This window comes from Salvia splendens, chromosome 3 (genome assembly GCF_004379255.2).
Source record: "Salvia splendens isolate huo1 chromosome 3, SspV2, whole genome shotgun sequence".
NCBI classification, from domain to species: domain Eukaryota; kingdom Viridiplantae; phylum Streptophyta; class Magnoliopsida; order Lamiales; family Lamiaceae; genus Salvia; species Salvia splendens.
In genome coordinates, this window is record NC_056034.1 from 11,751,010 (window position 1) to 11,765,961 (window position 14,952).

The 14,952-nt window shown below is 42.5% G+C and overlaps 1 protein-coding gene across 1 annotated transcript; it reads left to right on the forward strand.

Moving 5' to 3' along the window:
- The first annotated feature begins 11,059 nt into the window (after positions 1–11,059).
- LOC121797309 (AP2/ERF and B3 domain-containing transcription repressor RAV2-like) lies at positions 11,060–12,378 on the forward strand. The gene has a single exon (XM_042196061.1). It carries the CDS (start codon positions 11,157–11,159, stop codon positions 12,138–12,140), a length of 984 nt encoding a protein of 327 aa, XP_042051995.1. The 5' UTR covers positions 11,060–11,156; the 3' UTR covers positions 12,141–12,378.
- The last annotated feature ends 2,574 nt before the right edge of the window (positions 12,379–14,952 follow it).

The window sequence follows — 14,952 nt, forward strand, 5'->3', positions numbered from 1 at the left end:
CAACCAATCAAGCTCTGCCCTCAGGTCGGCATCAAGCTCTACTCTCAGATCGGCAAAAGCTGCTCGGCAATAATTCAGCAGTTCGGTCTCAGTATTCGACCGAACTAGGAGATAGTGGACTCATGCAAGATTTCCACCTCCGCTACACCGACGATCTATTTAGTGGTGTCAAGCAGTCATTAACTCATGCAGGATAGTGGACCCATGCAAGGTCGCCACGACCTCCACGACATCCACTACCTAATAAATGCTGCATGCCACGATCTTGGTTCAATGTATAAATAGAACCTAGGTCAGATAGATTTTCTTCTTCTGTTAACTTCTGTTAAGCTCTCTAGAGAGAAAATAGCAAACAGCAAGTCTGTATTGTTAGCTGTAGAAAACAGATCAAGCAATACAACGTTGCCCTCTTTTCTCCCCGTGGACGTAGATTTACCTCAGTAAATCGAACCACGTAAAATCTCTGCGTTTTTCCTGCATTCACTAACGTCAAAAATTCGCGGCTTCATCACTGGCGCCGTCTGTGGGAAACAGAGAACCAAATTTGTGATAAAGCGAATTTTTGACCCTTTTTCCTCCCCAAAAAAAATGCATACCAGATCACATAACACCCGTGCCTCCGTCCGTGATAACCATGAGGAAGCTAATCCAGCAGCCCATAGGCCTGGAAAGCAGCCTCGTGAAAAATCTACTTCCAGTTCTCACGGAGAAGGAGCAAGCCGCTCGAAAGGTCCACACACCGAGTCTTCCCAGCAGCCTGATTTGAACGAGGCTGTCAAGCTGTTCTTGGCCGAGAAGCAGGAGGAGTTCTTAACCTTCCTGCAGAAGAGCCAACAGTCGGAGAAGACAACGGCGGATTCTCCCTCCTCATCCAGACATGAAAGTCACTACCGCAGTAGTGACGTGTCTTCCAGGAGAAAGAATCCTCAACCCCGACATGTTCCTCCTCGGTACCGGAACCACAGGAGAACTCCATCTCCTCCGTACCAAAGAGATGTCGGGTTCGCCATGTACGGAGCATTAAAGACTCCGTTCTCGGACGACATCACCCGAACTCCTTTGCCGCGGAACTACCGGACACCGTCAATGACTTATGACGGGCTAGAGGATCCTCATGACTTCTTGGGACGCTATCAATATAATATGGCGAACCAGGGTCTCAATGAGGTCCATATGTGCAAGCTGTTCCCCGAGCTGCTCATCGGGAACGCTAGAAGGTGGTTCGACAGCCTTCCTCAAGGCAGCATTAGATCCTACCGAGATCTAATGGATGCTTTCCACAGGAGGTTCTTTCAGAAAGCGGAAGCCCGGATCACTTCGGCTCAGCTGCTTTCTATACGTCAAGGTCGCGACGAAAAGATCAGCGACTTCCTGACGAGATTCCATAAGGAATGCCTACAAGTAGATAATCTCAATGATCTACTTGTCATTTCGGCATTCCAAAATGGAATCCTGCCCGGAGCTCTCTACAGAAAGCTAGTGGAGTGCGGTCCGCAAACAGCTCAAGAAATGTGGGACATTGCGGACCAGTACTCCCGGGCCGATGAGGCAGACCGTCGCAAACGGTCGTTAGATAGCTCATCGTCCCGAGAAGACAGAAGGAAGCCCGATCATAGCGACCAGGGGCATCCTCGCCGGACTCCATTTGAAAGAATTCAAAGGGCTCCGGTGCAAGACAGATTAGGACCCCGTCTCAATCCTGAGAAGCCGCCCGCTCAGCTCGTACCATTAAACAAGTCAAGAGCGGAAATTTTCGAACTACATTCCGATATGTTCGAAAGACCAAAGCGGATGACGAAATCAGCCGCGCGGCGACTTCAGGATCGATATTGCTCCTTCCATCAAACCCACGGTCACGATACCGAGGAGTGCCGAGATTTGGCTGCAGGTATTGATGTTCTTGTGAAAACGGGAACGTTAAAAAAATACCAAAGCAAGCAGCCGAAAAAGAACAAAAGGCAGAGAGGTGCGAACTGCAATCCTCAGGATCCGAAAAGGCATGAGGATCCCGAAGACGACGACGAGCCGCAATATGATGGAGTAATCCTGACTATTGATGCTCTCCCTGCCGGGAAGACTAAGTCGTCCCTAAAAGCAGAACGCAGAGGTTCCAATCAAGAGGAGCCAACACATAAAAGGCTGAAGAAAGACGAAGTGATTACATTTTCAGATGCCGATCCCGTCCCAGCCATCTCTCCTCACCAAGACGCTATTGTCATTCAAGCCGGAGTGGCAAACAAACTGATCCACAGAGTATTTGTGGATACAGGAGCGTCAGTCAGCATTCTTTTTAAAGAATGTTTCGATAAAATGGAAGTGGATCCAGCTCGGCTCAGTCCGGCTCCACTTCCTCTGAAAAGTTTCGCCCAGGAGGACACCCGCCCTGAAGGTATTATCAGCCTTCCGATCACGGTGGGAAAAGCGCCTACAAGCTCCAATACGATGATCGAGTTCTTTGTGGTGAAAGCTCGGTCCCCGTACAACATCATCCTGGGGAGAGACTGGCTCAACACAGTTCGGGCCGTTTGCTCTACTTATCACCTCACCATCAAGATCCCCACTAAAGGTGGGATAGCGGTCATCCGAGGTGATCAAAAGAGAGCAAAAGAATGTTTGCAGATTGCGCTTAAAAGTGCCGAGCATTCAGTTCGGCACCATCAAGCATAGCAATCACAGCAACCGGAGTCAGAAGCAAGCGAGATGACCGAAGTCACTTCAGAGCCGGACTCAATGACCGTTCAGTTATACGAAGAGGATCCATCCAGAACGGTCAAGATCGGCTTCGCAGGAACGCCTCTGCTCCGGGAAAAGACCATTCAGCTCCTCAAGGAGTACAAAGACGTCTTTGCATGGTCTCCGTTGGACATGACCGGAGTGCCCCCCGAGGTAATCACTCATCGGTTAAATATTGATCCTTCAGTCCGGCCGATAAAACAGAAGCAAAGACTCTTTGCGGCAGAAAGAAGCCAAGTCATCCATGACGAAGTCCGCCAATTACTAAAAGCGGATGTACTATTCGAGGTGAAATATCCTTCCTGGGTGGCCAATCCTGTGATGATCAAGAAAAAAGGAGGAGGATGGCGGATGTGCATAGATTTTACCGATCTAAACAAGCACTGTCCTAAAGATTGCTATCCCCTTCCGAATATAGATAAAAAAGTAGAAGCTTTGATCGGCTTCGAAATTTTCTGTTTTCTTGATTTGTACAAAGGATATCACCAAGTGTTGATGGATGAGAGTGACGCTCCGAAAACAGCTTTCATTACCGATTTCGGCATTTTCGCTTATAAAAAGATGCCATTCGGTTTAAAGAATGCCGGAGCCACTTATCAAAGGATGGTAGACAAGCTTTTTCGGCACTTAATCGGAAAACAGGTTGAAGTGTATGTCGACGACATAGTTGTCAAAAGCAAAAGCACTTCAGAGTACGAAGACAACCTCAAATCCACTCTCAACGTGCTCCGAAAAGCCAACCTCAAACTCAACCCCCAAAAATGTACCTTTTTGGTAGATTCGGAAAAGTTTCTGGGTTGTTGGGTTTCAAAGGACGGACTCAAGGCAAACCCCTCCAAAGTTCAAGTCGTTCAGAACATGGCAATGCCGAAGTCCATACATGACGTGCAAAGGCTAACCGGATGTCTAGCCGCACTGAATCGATTCCTTTCCCAAGCAGCCGAAAAGCAACTGCCGTTCTTCAAGGTGTTGAAAAAAGCACCAAAGTTCGAGTGGGGAGCCGAGCAGAAAAAGGCCTTTGACGAGCTCAAAAGTTATCTAGCCGAGCTTCCTATTCTCTCTGCTCCAACCGAAGCCGAAGTAATATTCTTATACTTAGCGGCATCGGATCAAACCATCAGCGCGGTGCTTATACGAGAAGAAGGCCTAAAGCAGTTTCCCATCTACTTTACAAGCCGAGCATTAAGAGGTCCAGAAACAAGGTATCAACCTCTGGAAAAAATTGCTCTGGCGTTAGTAAATGCAGCAAGGAGACTGCGGCCATACTTCTATGCTCACAAGGTATGCGTCTTAACCGATCTGCCTCTTCGGCAAGTTTTGACCAAGCCAGAAGCATCAGGCAGAATCGCCAAATGGGCCATAGAGCTGGGAGAACACTCAATCGAGTACCTACCTCGGAAAGCCATCAAGGGACAAGCCTTGGCAGACTTTCTTGCAGAAGCCAAGTTCGATCAAGCAATCCCTGTTGTTGCCGAACAGAAGAATTCTGCCAATGCCGAACTAGCACAGCCCTTGGAATCCGAAGTAGAGCCGCCAGACTGCTGGAGCGGATTCGTAGATGGAGCTTCAAACAAGATGGGAAGTGGAGCTGGTATTTTACTCGTCGCTCCCGACGGACACGAGGTAACCTACTCACTTCGGTTCCTATTCCCCACTACTAATAATGAAGCCGAGTACGAAGCCCTTCTTGCCGGACTCCAGTTAGCGCAAAGTCTGCTCGCCAAATCTCTCAAAGTCCATTGTGATTCACAAGTCATAGTGAATCACATGTTGGGTATAAGTGAAGCTCGTGACGAGAGAATGAAGAAGTATTTGGACAAAGCGCAAAGCATCAGCCGAAGTTTCTCCTATTTTCGGATAATCCGCGTTCCCAGAGCGGAAAATAGCCGAGCAGATACCTTAAGCAAGTTGGCCTCAGATCCGAGCTCAAAGGCGGAAGAATTAATGCATCGAAGCATTGATGAAGCCGAGGTACATTCAGTATCCAGCTCGCCGAACTGGATGACGCCGATCTTGCAGTATCTGGATCAAGGACAATTGCCCGAGGATAGGAGAGAAGCTCGGAAGATCACGTGCCGAGCACTTCGGTACGAACTTCATGAAGGAGTCCTCTTTAGAAAGTCTTACCTCCAGCCATTATTACGGTGCGTAGGACCAGAAGAGACGGACTACATCCTCAGAGAAGTTCATGAAGGATCGTGCGGTAGCCACATCGGAGCCAGAGCTTTAGCTAAAAAAGTTCTGAGATGGGGATATTATTGGCCAACCTTGGTACAAGAAGCAGTGCAGCTCGTCAAGACCTGCCCGAAGTGCCAAATCCATGCAAATATCCCAAAGATGCCGCAGACCGATCTATCCACTATGCAGAGCCCTTGGCCTTTCATGCAATGGGGCATAGACATAGTGGGACCACTTCCTCAAGCTCCTCGGCAAATGAAATTCCTAATCGTTGCCGTGGACTACTTTACGAAGTGGGTGGAAGCTGAACCATTAGCTACGATAACGAGCTCGAAGGCATTGGATTTCGTCTGGAAGAACATAGTGTGCCGATTCGGCATACCCCACATCCTCATCTCGGATAACGGGACTCAGTTCACCGACAAGACGTTCAAGAATTGGTGCCAAGAGCTGAATATTCAACAGCGGTTCACTTCGGTCTCTCATCCACAAGCAAACGGACAAACGGAGGTAACAAATCGTATCCTGGTGAAAGGGTTAAAAGCTCGGTTAGAACAAGCCAAAGGACAATGGGTAGAAAATCTCCCTCAAGTCCTATGGTCCTACCGAACTACACCCACAACCTCCAGCGGTGAAACTCCGTACAGTCTGGTGTACGGCACTGAAGCCGTGATTCCGGTTGAGATCGGCGTACCCAGTCCACGAACTCTACATTTCTCCTCAGAAATGAATGATGACGGACTGCGAGCCGAATTAGATCTAGCCGAAGAAAGAAGAGAATTGGCGTGCATAAAAGCAGCCAAGTACAAGGAGCAAGTAGCCCGGTATTACAACCAAAGGGTGAAGAAGCTGCAATTTCAAGTGGGAGATCTCGTCTTGAGAAACAACGAAGTAAGCCGAGCAGAAAAGCTGGGCAAGCTCGAACCCACATGGGAAGGTCCGTATCGGGTGTCAGAAGTCCTCGGCAAAGGGTCTTACAAATTGGCTCACATGTCAGGAGAACAGGTACCCCGAACATGGCACATTTCTAACCTCAAGAAGTTCCATTTGTAAGAGACAGTCCAGTCAGTCAGTCTTATGTGCTTTCCTTGTTTTTTATTTGCTCTCTTTGCCTATGTGCGTTTTTGTTTGTCTTACGTGCGTTGTGTCTGTCTATGTGAGTGTCGTCTCTTACAAATGTAACCGAGGTATCTTGTTCTTCGAAGGCTGATCCCCTTCTTAGAACATATACAAGCCAACGATTGTGAGTCAAAGCTTCTACAGAGGATACAAGACCACAATTCAGCTTAAACAAGCAGTTCGTCTAAAACGAACTGCAATAAGCCAACGATTGTGAAGTCCAAGCTTCTAAAGAGGATACAAGACCACAATTCAGCTTAAGAATCAAGCACTTCGTCTGAAACGAACTGCAACAAAAGTCTGATTCTCGCGATAAAACTTGCCTGAATTAGGACAAGGGAAAGTCCGATCCACGCGATAAAACTCGCCGAATTAGGACAAGGGAAAGTCCGATCCCCAAATTAGGACAACGGAAAGTTCGATCCGAGCGATAAAACTCGCCAAATTAGGACACAAACCAAGTCCGGTCAAAGAAGAGTTCACTTCATCAGACCGAGGACAAACATCAACTTACCCCGTACCTTTATCCAGAATGCCGAAGTGATTCACTTCGCTTTTCGGGGGGGGTAGTGATGGAGTACGTACTAAACAAGCCAGCACAAAGCCCAAGAAAGAGTATCAGTTCGGCATGACCAAAGAGTTCGGCTAAGAGTTCAGTTCGGCACAACCAAAGAGTTCGGCCTCAGCCTACAGCTCGGTAAAAGCCAACCAATCAAGCTCTGCCCTCAGGTCGGCATCAAGCTCTACTCTCAGATCGGCAAAAGCTGCTCGGCAATAATTCAGCAGTTCGGTCTCAGTATTCGACCGAACTAGGAGATAGTGGACTCATGCAAGATTTCCACCTCCGCTACACCGACGATCTATTTAGTGGTGTCAAGCAGTCATTAACTCATGCAGGATAGTGGACCCATGCAAGGTCGCCACGACCTCCACGACATCCACTACCTAATAAATGCTGCATGCCACGATCTTGGTTCAATGTATAAATAGAACCTAGGTCAGATAGATTTTCTTCTTCTGTTAACTTCTGTTAAGCTCTCTAGAGAGAAAATAGCAAACAGCAAGTCTGTATTGTTAGCTGTAGAAAACAGATCAAGCAATACAACGTTGCCCTCTTTTCTCCCCGTGGACGTAGATTTACCTCAGTAAATCGAACCACGTAAAATCTCTGCGTTTTTCCTGCATTCACTAACGTCAAAAATTCGCGGCTTCATCATTGAATATTTTATCGAGTAATAAAAAAGTCTCTAACTATTAAAGTGGTGATCCAAAGTCCGTAAGGCATCAACTCTATAACAAAAGATTTATAAAGAATAAAAAATAGCAGCCAGCATATATCTAATTCATAAATGCAAATCTAACAAAGAAAAAAAAACTTAATGGAATAGGAGTTGTGTAATACTCCACTTCACACGAAAAAAAAAACACAAATCTAAGCAAATAAACATTTTACCATCTGGTCCAAGTTTTGAGGTAGCCCAAGTCATTCGTGGGAGACTCCATTGGGATTGTTAAATTCAGACACCAACTTTTAATCCATAATCAAAGGCACCAGATAAGTCTTTATTTTTCTCAAACTCAAAATTCAGTTTCAATCCTTAGAAATATCTCAAACCGACCAGACAAAGGAAGACTATCTTTTGTCTATTTTATTTAATCAAAATAAGATGTAATGTCATAATTTACTCGGTATATCATTCATTGAATTGCAAAAATACTAGTATTAAAATATTATTTCTGATCTAGTTTTATACTATCAGTTTCACCGTGAACTGAATTCATTCAAGAGTTTTCGAGATAAAATAATTTCTCAAAGATGATGTATACAAAGTGAGGGGCATAATATTATTTAATCCAATCAATTTCTTCGAGGTACGGACGAAAGAAGATTGATCAAAATTTCAAAGTGACCAAAAACAATGCATCCACACAGGTTAGATTTAAATTTGAAACGCTTAGCATTATTGGCCGCTATCATATGCTAAAACCATTTAATTAAAAAACTAATTAAATGAAAAAGACGAGTATGGTCATGCGATCTCCCTGTCGCAACTTCAACGCATAACCTCAATGAGGGGCAATTCAGGAAATACGTATAATTTAGTGTATGGTCCCGTGTGAGTGACAGCCCACATGTTCACGTGTTCCCACCTGCGAGGAGAGCCACTAACATCGACATGCTATCCGTATGACTAATGCACAATTACCGTACGATTTTTCCCCCCTATTTTTCTCTAATTCCATTTCTATGTGGACCATTTTTCATATTTTACTTGAATTTTCTTTTTCTAATTTGTACTCTACTAGCTCACATGGCATCATATGAACCTTGTATAATCATTATAAAATTACAAGTATATTGTTACAAAATTTTCTACTTTGATAATATTAGGGAAGGTTCTAAATTATTCTACCATCCACGTCTAACACCGAACCTAATTTATGCGAGACCATTGATCAAACGTCATTATCAATCCACCAAAAATATTTCCCATTATCTTTTATTGGCTTTGTTTATGGTTTGAGATTGGAGCACATTATCTAATTTCGTGGCCTTTTAATCGTATAATCGTTGATTTATTGATAAAAAATTTCAAATGAACCGATTAATTAGTTGTATTAAACGTAGGTTTGTTATGTTGTTAATTTGATAAAATTTGAGGATCTTTAGTGTACATATTGATAAAGAGTTCATGGTCGAATCTATTTCGGTCATTTTTTTGTAATTTTATTAATTCTATATTAAATTTAATATTTATCAATTTTATCTCCAATCTTTAGTAGTATTTTACCAATTCTATCTTAAATTTGAAAATTATCAGTTTTATATTCTTTGTATCACTTCTATCTCAATATTTTCAACTTACTAATTTTATCCAACTTGTATCAGTTTAATTAATTATTTTTAAATATTTTTTATAAAATATTAAATTAAATATTAATATTCTCATATATAATTTATTTTTAAAAGAAATAATACTGTGTCCTGTCATGATCCCAAATTTTGGTAATAAAAATCAATTCAAGTTGAAATGATTTGATAGAATTAGTAAATTGAAAAATTAAGTATAGGGAGTACTACAAAATAAAACTCAGTCTATACTCGTTTGCAAATGGGATACTCGTTCTCGTCTATACTCATAACCAATAATCTTGTTTTTTATCTATCTAATAGTTTTGAAAATTTCAGTTTCGGTAAGTTTATCTCTTTAATTAAAATTAGTAAAATTAGTAATAGTGGACACACTGTGAATATATCTAAAAAGCATTATAATTTTACAACAATATTTCAATGTACAAGGTGGTCGCATTGTGCAATATCTAAAGCGCATTTATAGCAATCCCAAATTAATTCATTATCCTAAATTAGTTGAATTTTTGACTATATATTATTGTGGAGGTTGCTCCATGACGGGGGCCAAGAACAACTCAAATTATTGAAAGCTAATAAATCTTTAAATTGGCTTATTACAGCTGGCAAACAAAGTGGGCCCATTACAGAAGATAGGACTACTATCCGTACATAAATCAAATAGTCATAATATTGTTAATCTTTCAATTCAACCACAGTATAGCTAATAGTACCTCCAGAAGAAAAGTTTAGTTAGAATTTTTGTATAAATCGATCACTCACCAAAAGAATGAAACATATAATAATGGATTTTAATTAAATTTTAAAGACAAATGTTGAAAGTAATTGGTGTCAGAGAGTAATATTGACGTAGATGGGAGAGTTTTGGTGATCCATGCCTAAATACAGTGGCCCATGCACTCCCCCATCCTATAGTGGGAGATTGTTACTTCAATTTCTCACTTTTTTTACATGAATAATTTTCAATCTTATCTGATGCTGATACTTCATCTAAATCTGCTCATTTATTTGTTGTCTGCTTTTATTGCACCCAATACTGCTCCAGATAAACATGCCCCCACATCCACACTCTCTCCCTTGCAACTCTTTTCCCAATTCTTCATGTGAAAAATATTATATACCCATTTCTAATCAATTTTGTATATGGGTCATGAATTATAGTGTAAAAGTGATTATAAAATTCATAAATAGTGATTGCTAAAGTGCTCCACCTATGTAAATGCCATTAGGGATGTATGTATGCCACAAAAGTGATTCCATTTTACATTTATAATAATACATCAAATGATCTAGTAATAAACTAGTTTGTAGTACTACAATAATATATAGCTATATAAGCATATTGACACATAAAAGGATAAAAATGGTGATGATAATGGGAGGATAAGATTTTGGGCAATAAAAAAATGTCAATTTGTTATGTATATAGGCATAGAATGGGGATGACCATGCTGATAGTCAGCTGGCTCAGGGGGGATGAACTTACTCATACACGGTCCACACTCATGTGAATCCCATCAACCTCTCTGCCCTGCCCCACAACACGCACATACTTTACTATACATTTTTATATTATTATCATTAATAAACTTTTATTTTTCTTTTATAGTAGTATAACACTATACCTGTATGTCTGTACTTCATTGCATTACATTACATTACATTACAAATACATATACTCCTACAAGTTACAATTTCGTTTTTCTAGATTTAAATATCAGTTCTAAACATTAGTTAAATAGGATGCCCACCTACCCATCATGAATCTTCCTATTCCTTACTATCTTAAGGGTTGACCCACATTACCCACGTCTAGCATTTCTTCACCCTTCTTTCTATTTTTTGTAAAAATATTATTCTTAATTTATAATCCACTTTTATCATATGGTAATTTTTAATCCAATTTTACAAATACTACAAATTAATTGTATTTGCATCGATCTAAAACTTTGACCAATAAATAAAGCTGATTTGGCAACACTGCATTGTTTTTGATACACACACAAACTTTATGATCACATTTGATGTGTTAATACCAAATCAACATAATTTAATTACTAAAAATGACATGTAGTGGTATTATTTGAAACATATGCAACATTACAAAAAATATTGATTTCTAAAACCTTGGGCTACACCTATATATATACTAGTAGCTATTCCCTCATCTGAATAACACATTTCATTTCCTATCATAAACCATATTTCACCCTCTCTCTAGAATTGTTCCAAGTAAAGTCACTAAATCGAAAAAATGGACGTAAGCAGCATAGACGAAAGCACAACTAGTGAATCCATTTCGATCACACCGCCGGCGGCGGAGAAGCTCTGCCGCGTGGGCAGCGGGGCGAGCGTGATCATTGACGCGGCGGAAAGCGGCGTGGAGGCGGAGTCGCGGAAGCTCCCGTCGTCGCGGTTCAAGGGCGTGGTGCCGCAGCCGAACGGGCGGTGGGGCGCCCAAATCTACGAGAAGCACCAGCGCGTGTGGCTCGGCACCTTCAACGAGGAGGAGGAGGCCGCCCGCGCCTACGACACCGCCGCCCAGCGCTTCCGAGGCCGCGACGCCGTCACCAACTTCAAGCCCTTATCCGAGCGCAGCCACGACGACGGCGGCGTGGAGGCCGCCTTCCTCAACTCCCACTCCAAAGCCGAGATCGTCGACATGCTTCGCAAGCACACCTACGGAGACGAGCTCGAGCAGAGCCGGCGCCACTTGGGCGATAGGAGGGGCCGCGGCCCCTCCTGCTCGCGCCCGGACAAAGCCCCCGAGCAGCTCTTCGAGAAGGCCGTGACGCCCAGCGACGTCGGGAAGCTGAACCGCCTCGTCATCCCGAAGCAGCACGCGGAGAAGCATTTCCCATTGCAGAGCGGGAACAGCTCCAAAGGAGTTTTACTCAACTTCGAAGATTCCGGCGGTAGTGTTTGGAGATTTCGGTATTCCTATTGGAATAGCAGCCAGAGCTACGTGCTCACTAAAGGGTGGAGCCGTTTCGTGAAGGAGAAGAATTTACGGGCCGGCGACATTGTCAGTTTCGGGAGATCCAACTGCCCGGATAGGCAGCTTTACATAGATTTTAAGGCCAGGAATAAGCCCGCGATAGTGAGGCTGTTTGGTGTGAACATATCGGAGGTTCCGCGAAATGGCGATGAGAGGTGCGGTGGGAAGAGGATGATGGAGATGGAGATATTCGGATTGAAAAATGCTAACAAGAAACAAAGGATTATTGATGCTTTGTGACATCTGATTTCAAGATTTACTATTTTTTAAGTAGTTAATTTCTAGGTGTATTTTGTTGTGTAATCACTGTTGTATATTGATAATTATGTTGGTGCAAGTTGCACGGAAAAATTGTTTGTAAATGTACAGTAGTCAGACACGAGAAAAAAGGACTGGTAGATGAAGAGAACTTAGGTGGATATGTAATTTGAAAATAAAAATTTAGTAATATTACTATGAAACAGATCTGTTCTTTTCACATTTTTGAATTGTTGTTTTAATTTAGTTTTATTTTTCTTAAAATTCGGATATCTTTTTCGCTGCCATGCTTTAATTTCGGAATATCTTTTTTGCCTTTGTTGGAATATCAATTGGGTGTCGTGTGGAGTGCTGTACTAATTCTTCTTATCACATATGTGCCCATATGCATGCATGATAATGAAATGGCAGCACAATTTCAAATTTTAAATGGACTTTTTCATGATGGGGAACTCAGAGATTATATATGATAGTATTTCTTCAAATATGAGTTTATATTTTAAAATTGCATTATATCCGCAAATCAATGGGAAATTTAATCATCTACGTATAATATATTTGAAGGATAAAGAAAACATATTATACATATAGATTATATAAGATCTGGTTGTAGATATTATAAATATATATAAATAGATGCACACCTGTTTATTTATATATGCATATGCTAATAGTACATTCAATTGATCAAGTCGTACAAATGGATTCATTCAATCATTCATGCCAAAAATACAGACAATAAATACAATTAAAAAACATGCTTGTTCATTAAAAGTACTCCACTAGTACTAGTATATTTAATTTAATAGCGCCAATTTTTTAAGTCTAGATACATTATGGCAAGTCACGTGTTTCAGGTTGAGGGTTGGGCTTTCCTGAATTTGAAACCCAATAAAAGTATTTGCTAAATCCAATAAATTTGGGCCTAATCTATCTTATTTAATGTTCAACCAATATCTCTCCTACCTTGTCTCTTTGTTTCTTAGCAAAAGGAAAGATAAACCTGTAGTATTTTTTAATCAGTTAGTCTTAACATGATCATTTCCAAAACAAATCAATGTTAGCAATAAACCCATTGGCTTTGGAGGAATCTTCGAACAACATGTTCTTTTCTTTTCCTACTTGTTCAAGTAATATTTTTTCTTCAGCTGCGGGCTTAAGCATGTGTTCTCTCTCGTTAATAAATGTTTTAAGCTTATTATACTTTATTACAACGAAGCTCAATGATGGAGTACGTACTAAACAAGCCCAACAGCAGTAAAGCCCAAGACAGAGTATCAGTTCGGCATGACTAAAGAGTATCAGTCCGGCGTGACTAAAGAGTTCAGTTCGGTACAACCAAAGAGTTCGGCCCCAGCCTACAGCTCGGTGAAAGCCAACTCATCAAGCTCTGCTCTCAGGTCGGCATCAAGCTCTACTCTCAGATCGGCAAAAGCTGCTCGGCAATAATTCAGCAGTTCGGTCTCAGTATTTGACCGAACTAGGAGATAGTGGACTCATGCAGGATTTCCACCTCCACTACACCCACGATCTATTTAGTGGTGTCAAGCAGTCATTAACTCATGCATGATAGTGGACCCATGCAAGATCGCCACGATCTCCACGACATCCACTACCTAGTAAATGCTGCATGCCACGATCTTGGTCCTTTGTATAAATAGAACCTAGATCTGATAGATAAGGTCTTCTGCTTCTTCTTTTAAACTCTAAAAAAGCTCTTTAGAGAGAATATCATAAAGCAGGCCAGTGTTGTAAGCTGTAATTCGCAGATCAAGCAATACAAACCTGCCCCCATTTCTCCCCGTGGACGTAGATTTACCTCAGTAAATCGAACCACGTAAAACCTCTGTGTCGTAATTTATTTTTACGTGCATTAATTACCATCGAAAATTCGCCGCTTCATCACTGGCGCCGTCTGTGGGAAACAGAGAACCAAATTTGTGATAAAGCGAGTTTTTGATCCTCTTCTACCAAAAAAAAAAAAAAAAATGCATACCAGATCACATAACACCCGGGCCTCCGTCCGTGATAACCATGAGGAAGCTAATCCAGCAGCCCATAGGCCTGGAAAGCAGCCTCGTGAAAAATCTACTTCCAGTTCTCACGGAGAAGGAGCAAGCCGCTCAAAAGGTCCACACACCGAGTCTTCCCAGCAGCCTGATTTGAACGAGGCTGTCAAGCTGTTCTTGGCCGAGAAGCAGGAGGAGTTCTTAACCTTCCTGCAGAAGAGCCAACAGTCGGAGAAGGCAACGGCGGATTCTCCCTCCTCATCCAGACATGAAAGTCACTACCGCAGTAGTGACGTGTCTTCCAGGAGAAAGAATCCTCAACCCCGACATGTTCCTCCTCGGTACCGGAACCACAGGAGAACTCCATCTCCTCCGTACCGAAGAGATGTCGGGTTCGCCATGTACGGAGCATTAAAGACTCCATTCTCGGACGACATCACCCGGACTCCTTTGCCGCGGAACTACCGGACACCGTCAATGACTTATGACGGGCTAGAGGATCCTCATGACTTCTTGGGACGCTATCAATATAATATGGCGAACCAGGGTCTCAATGAGGTCCACATGTGCAAGCTGTTCCCCGAGTTGCTCATCGGGAACGCCAGAAGGTGGTTCGACAGCCTTCCTCAAGGCAGCATCAGATCCTACCGAGATCTCATGGATGCTTTCCACAGGAGGTTCTTTCAGAAAGCGGAAGCCCGAATCACTTCGGCTCAGCTGCTTTCTATACGTCAAGGTCGCGACGAAAAGATCAGCGACTTCCTGACGAGATTCCATAAGGAATG

What these genes read in the sequence shown, in the direction of transcription:
- LOC121797309 (XM_042196061.1), top strand. Translation starts at nt 11,157, where the DNA reads ATGGACGTAAGCAGCATAGACGAAAGCACAACTAGTGAATCCATTTCG.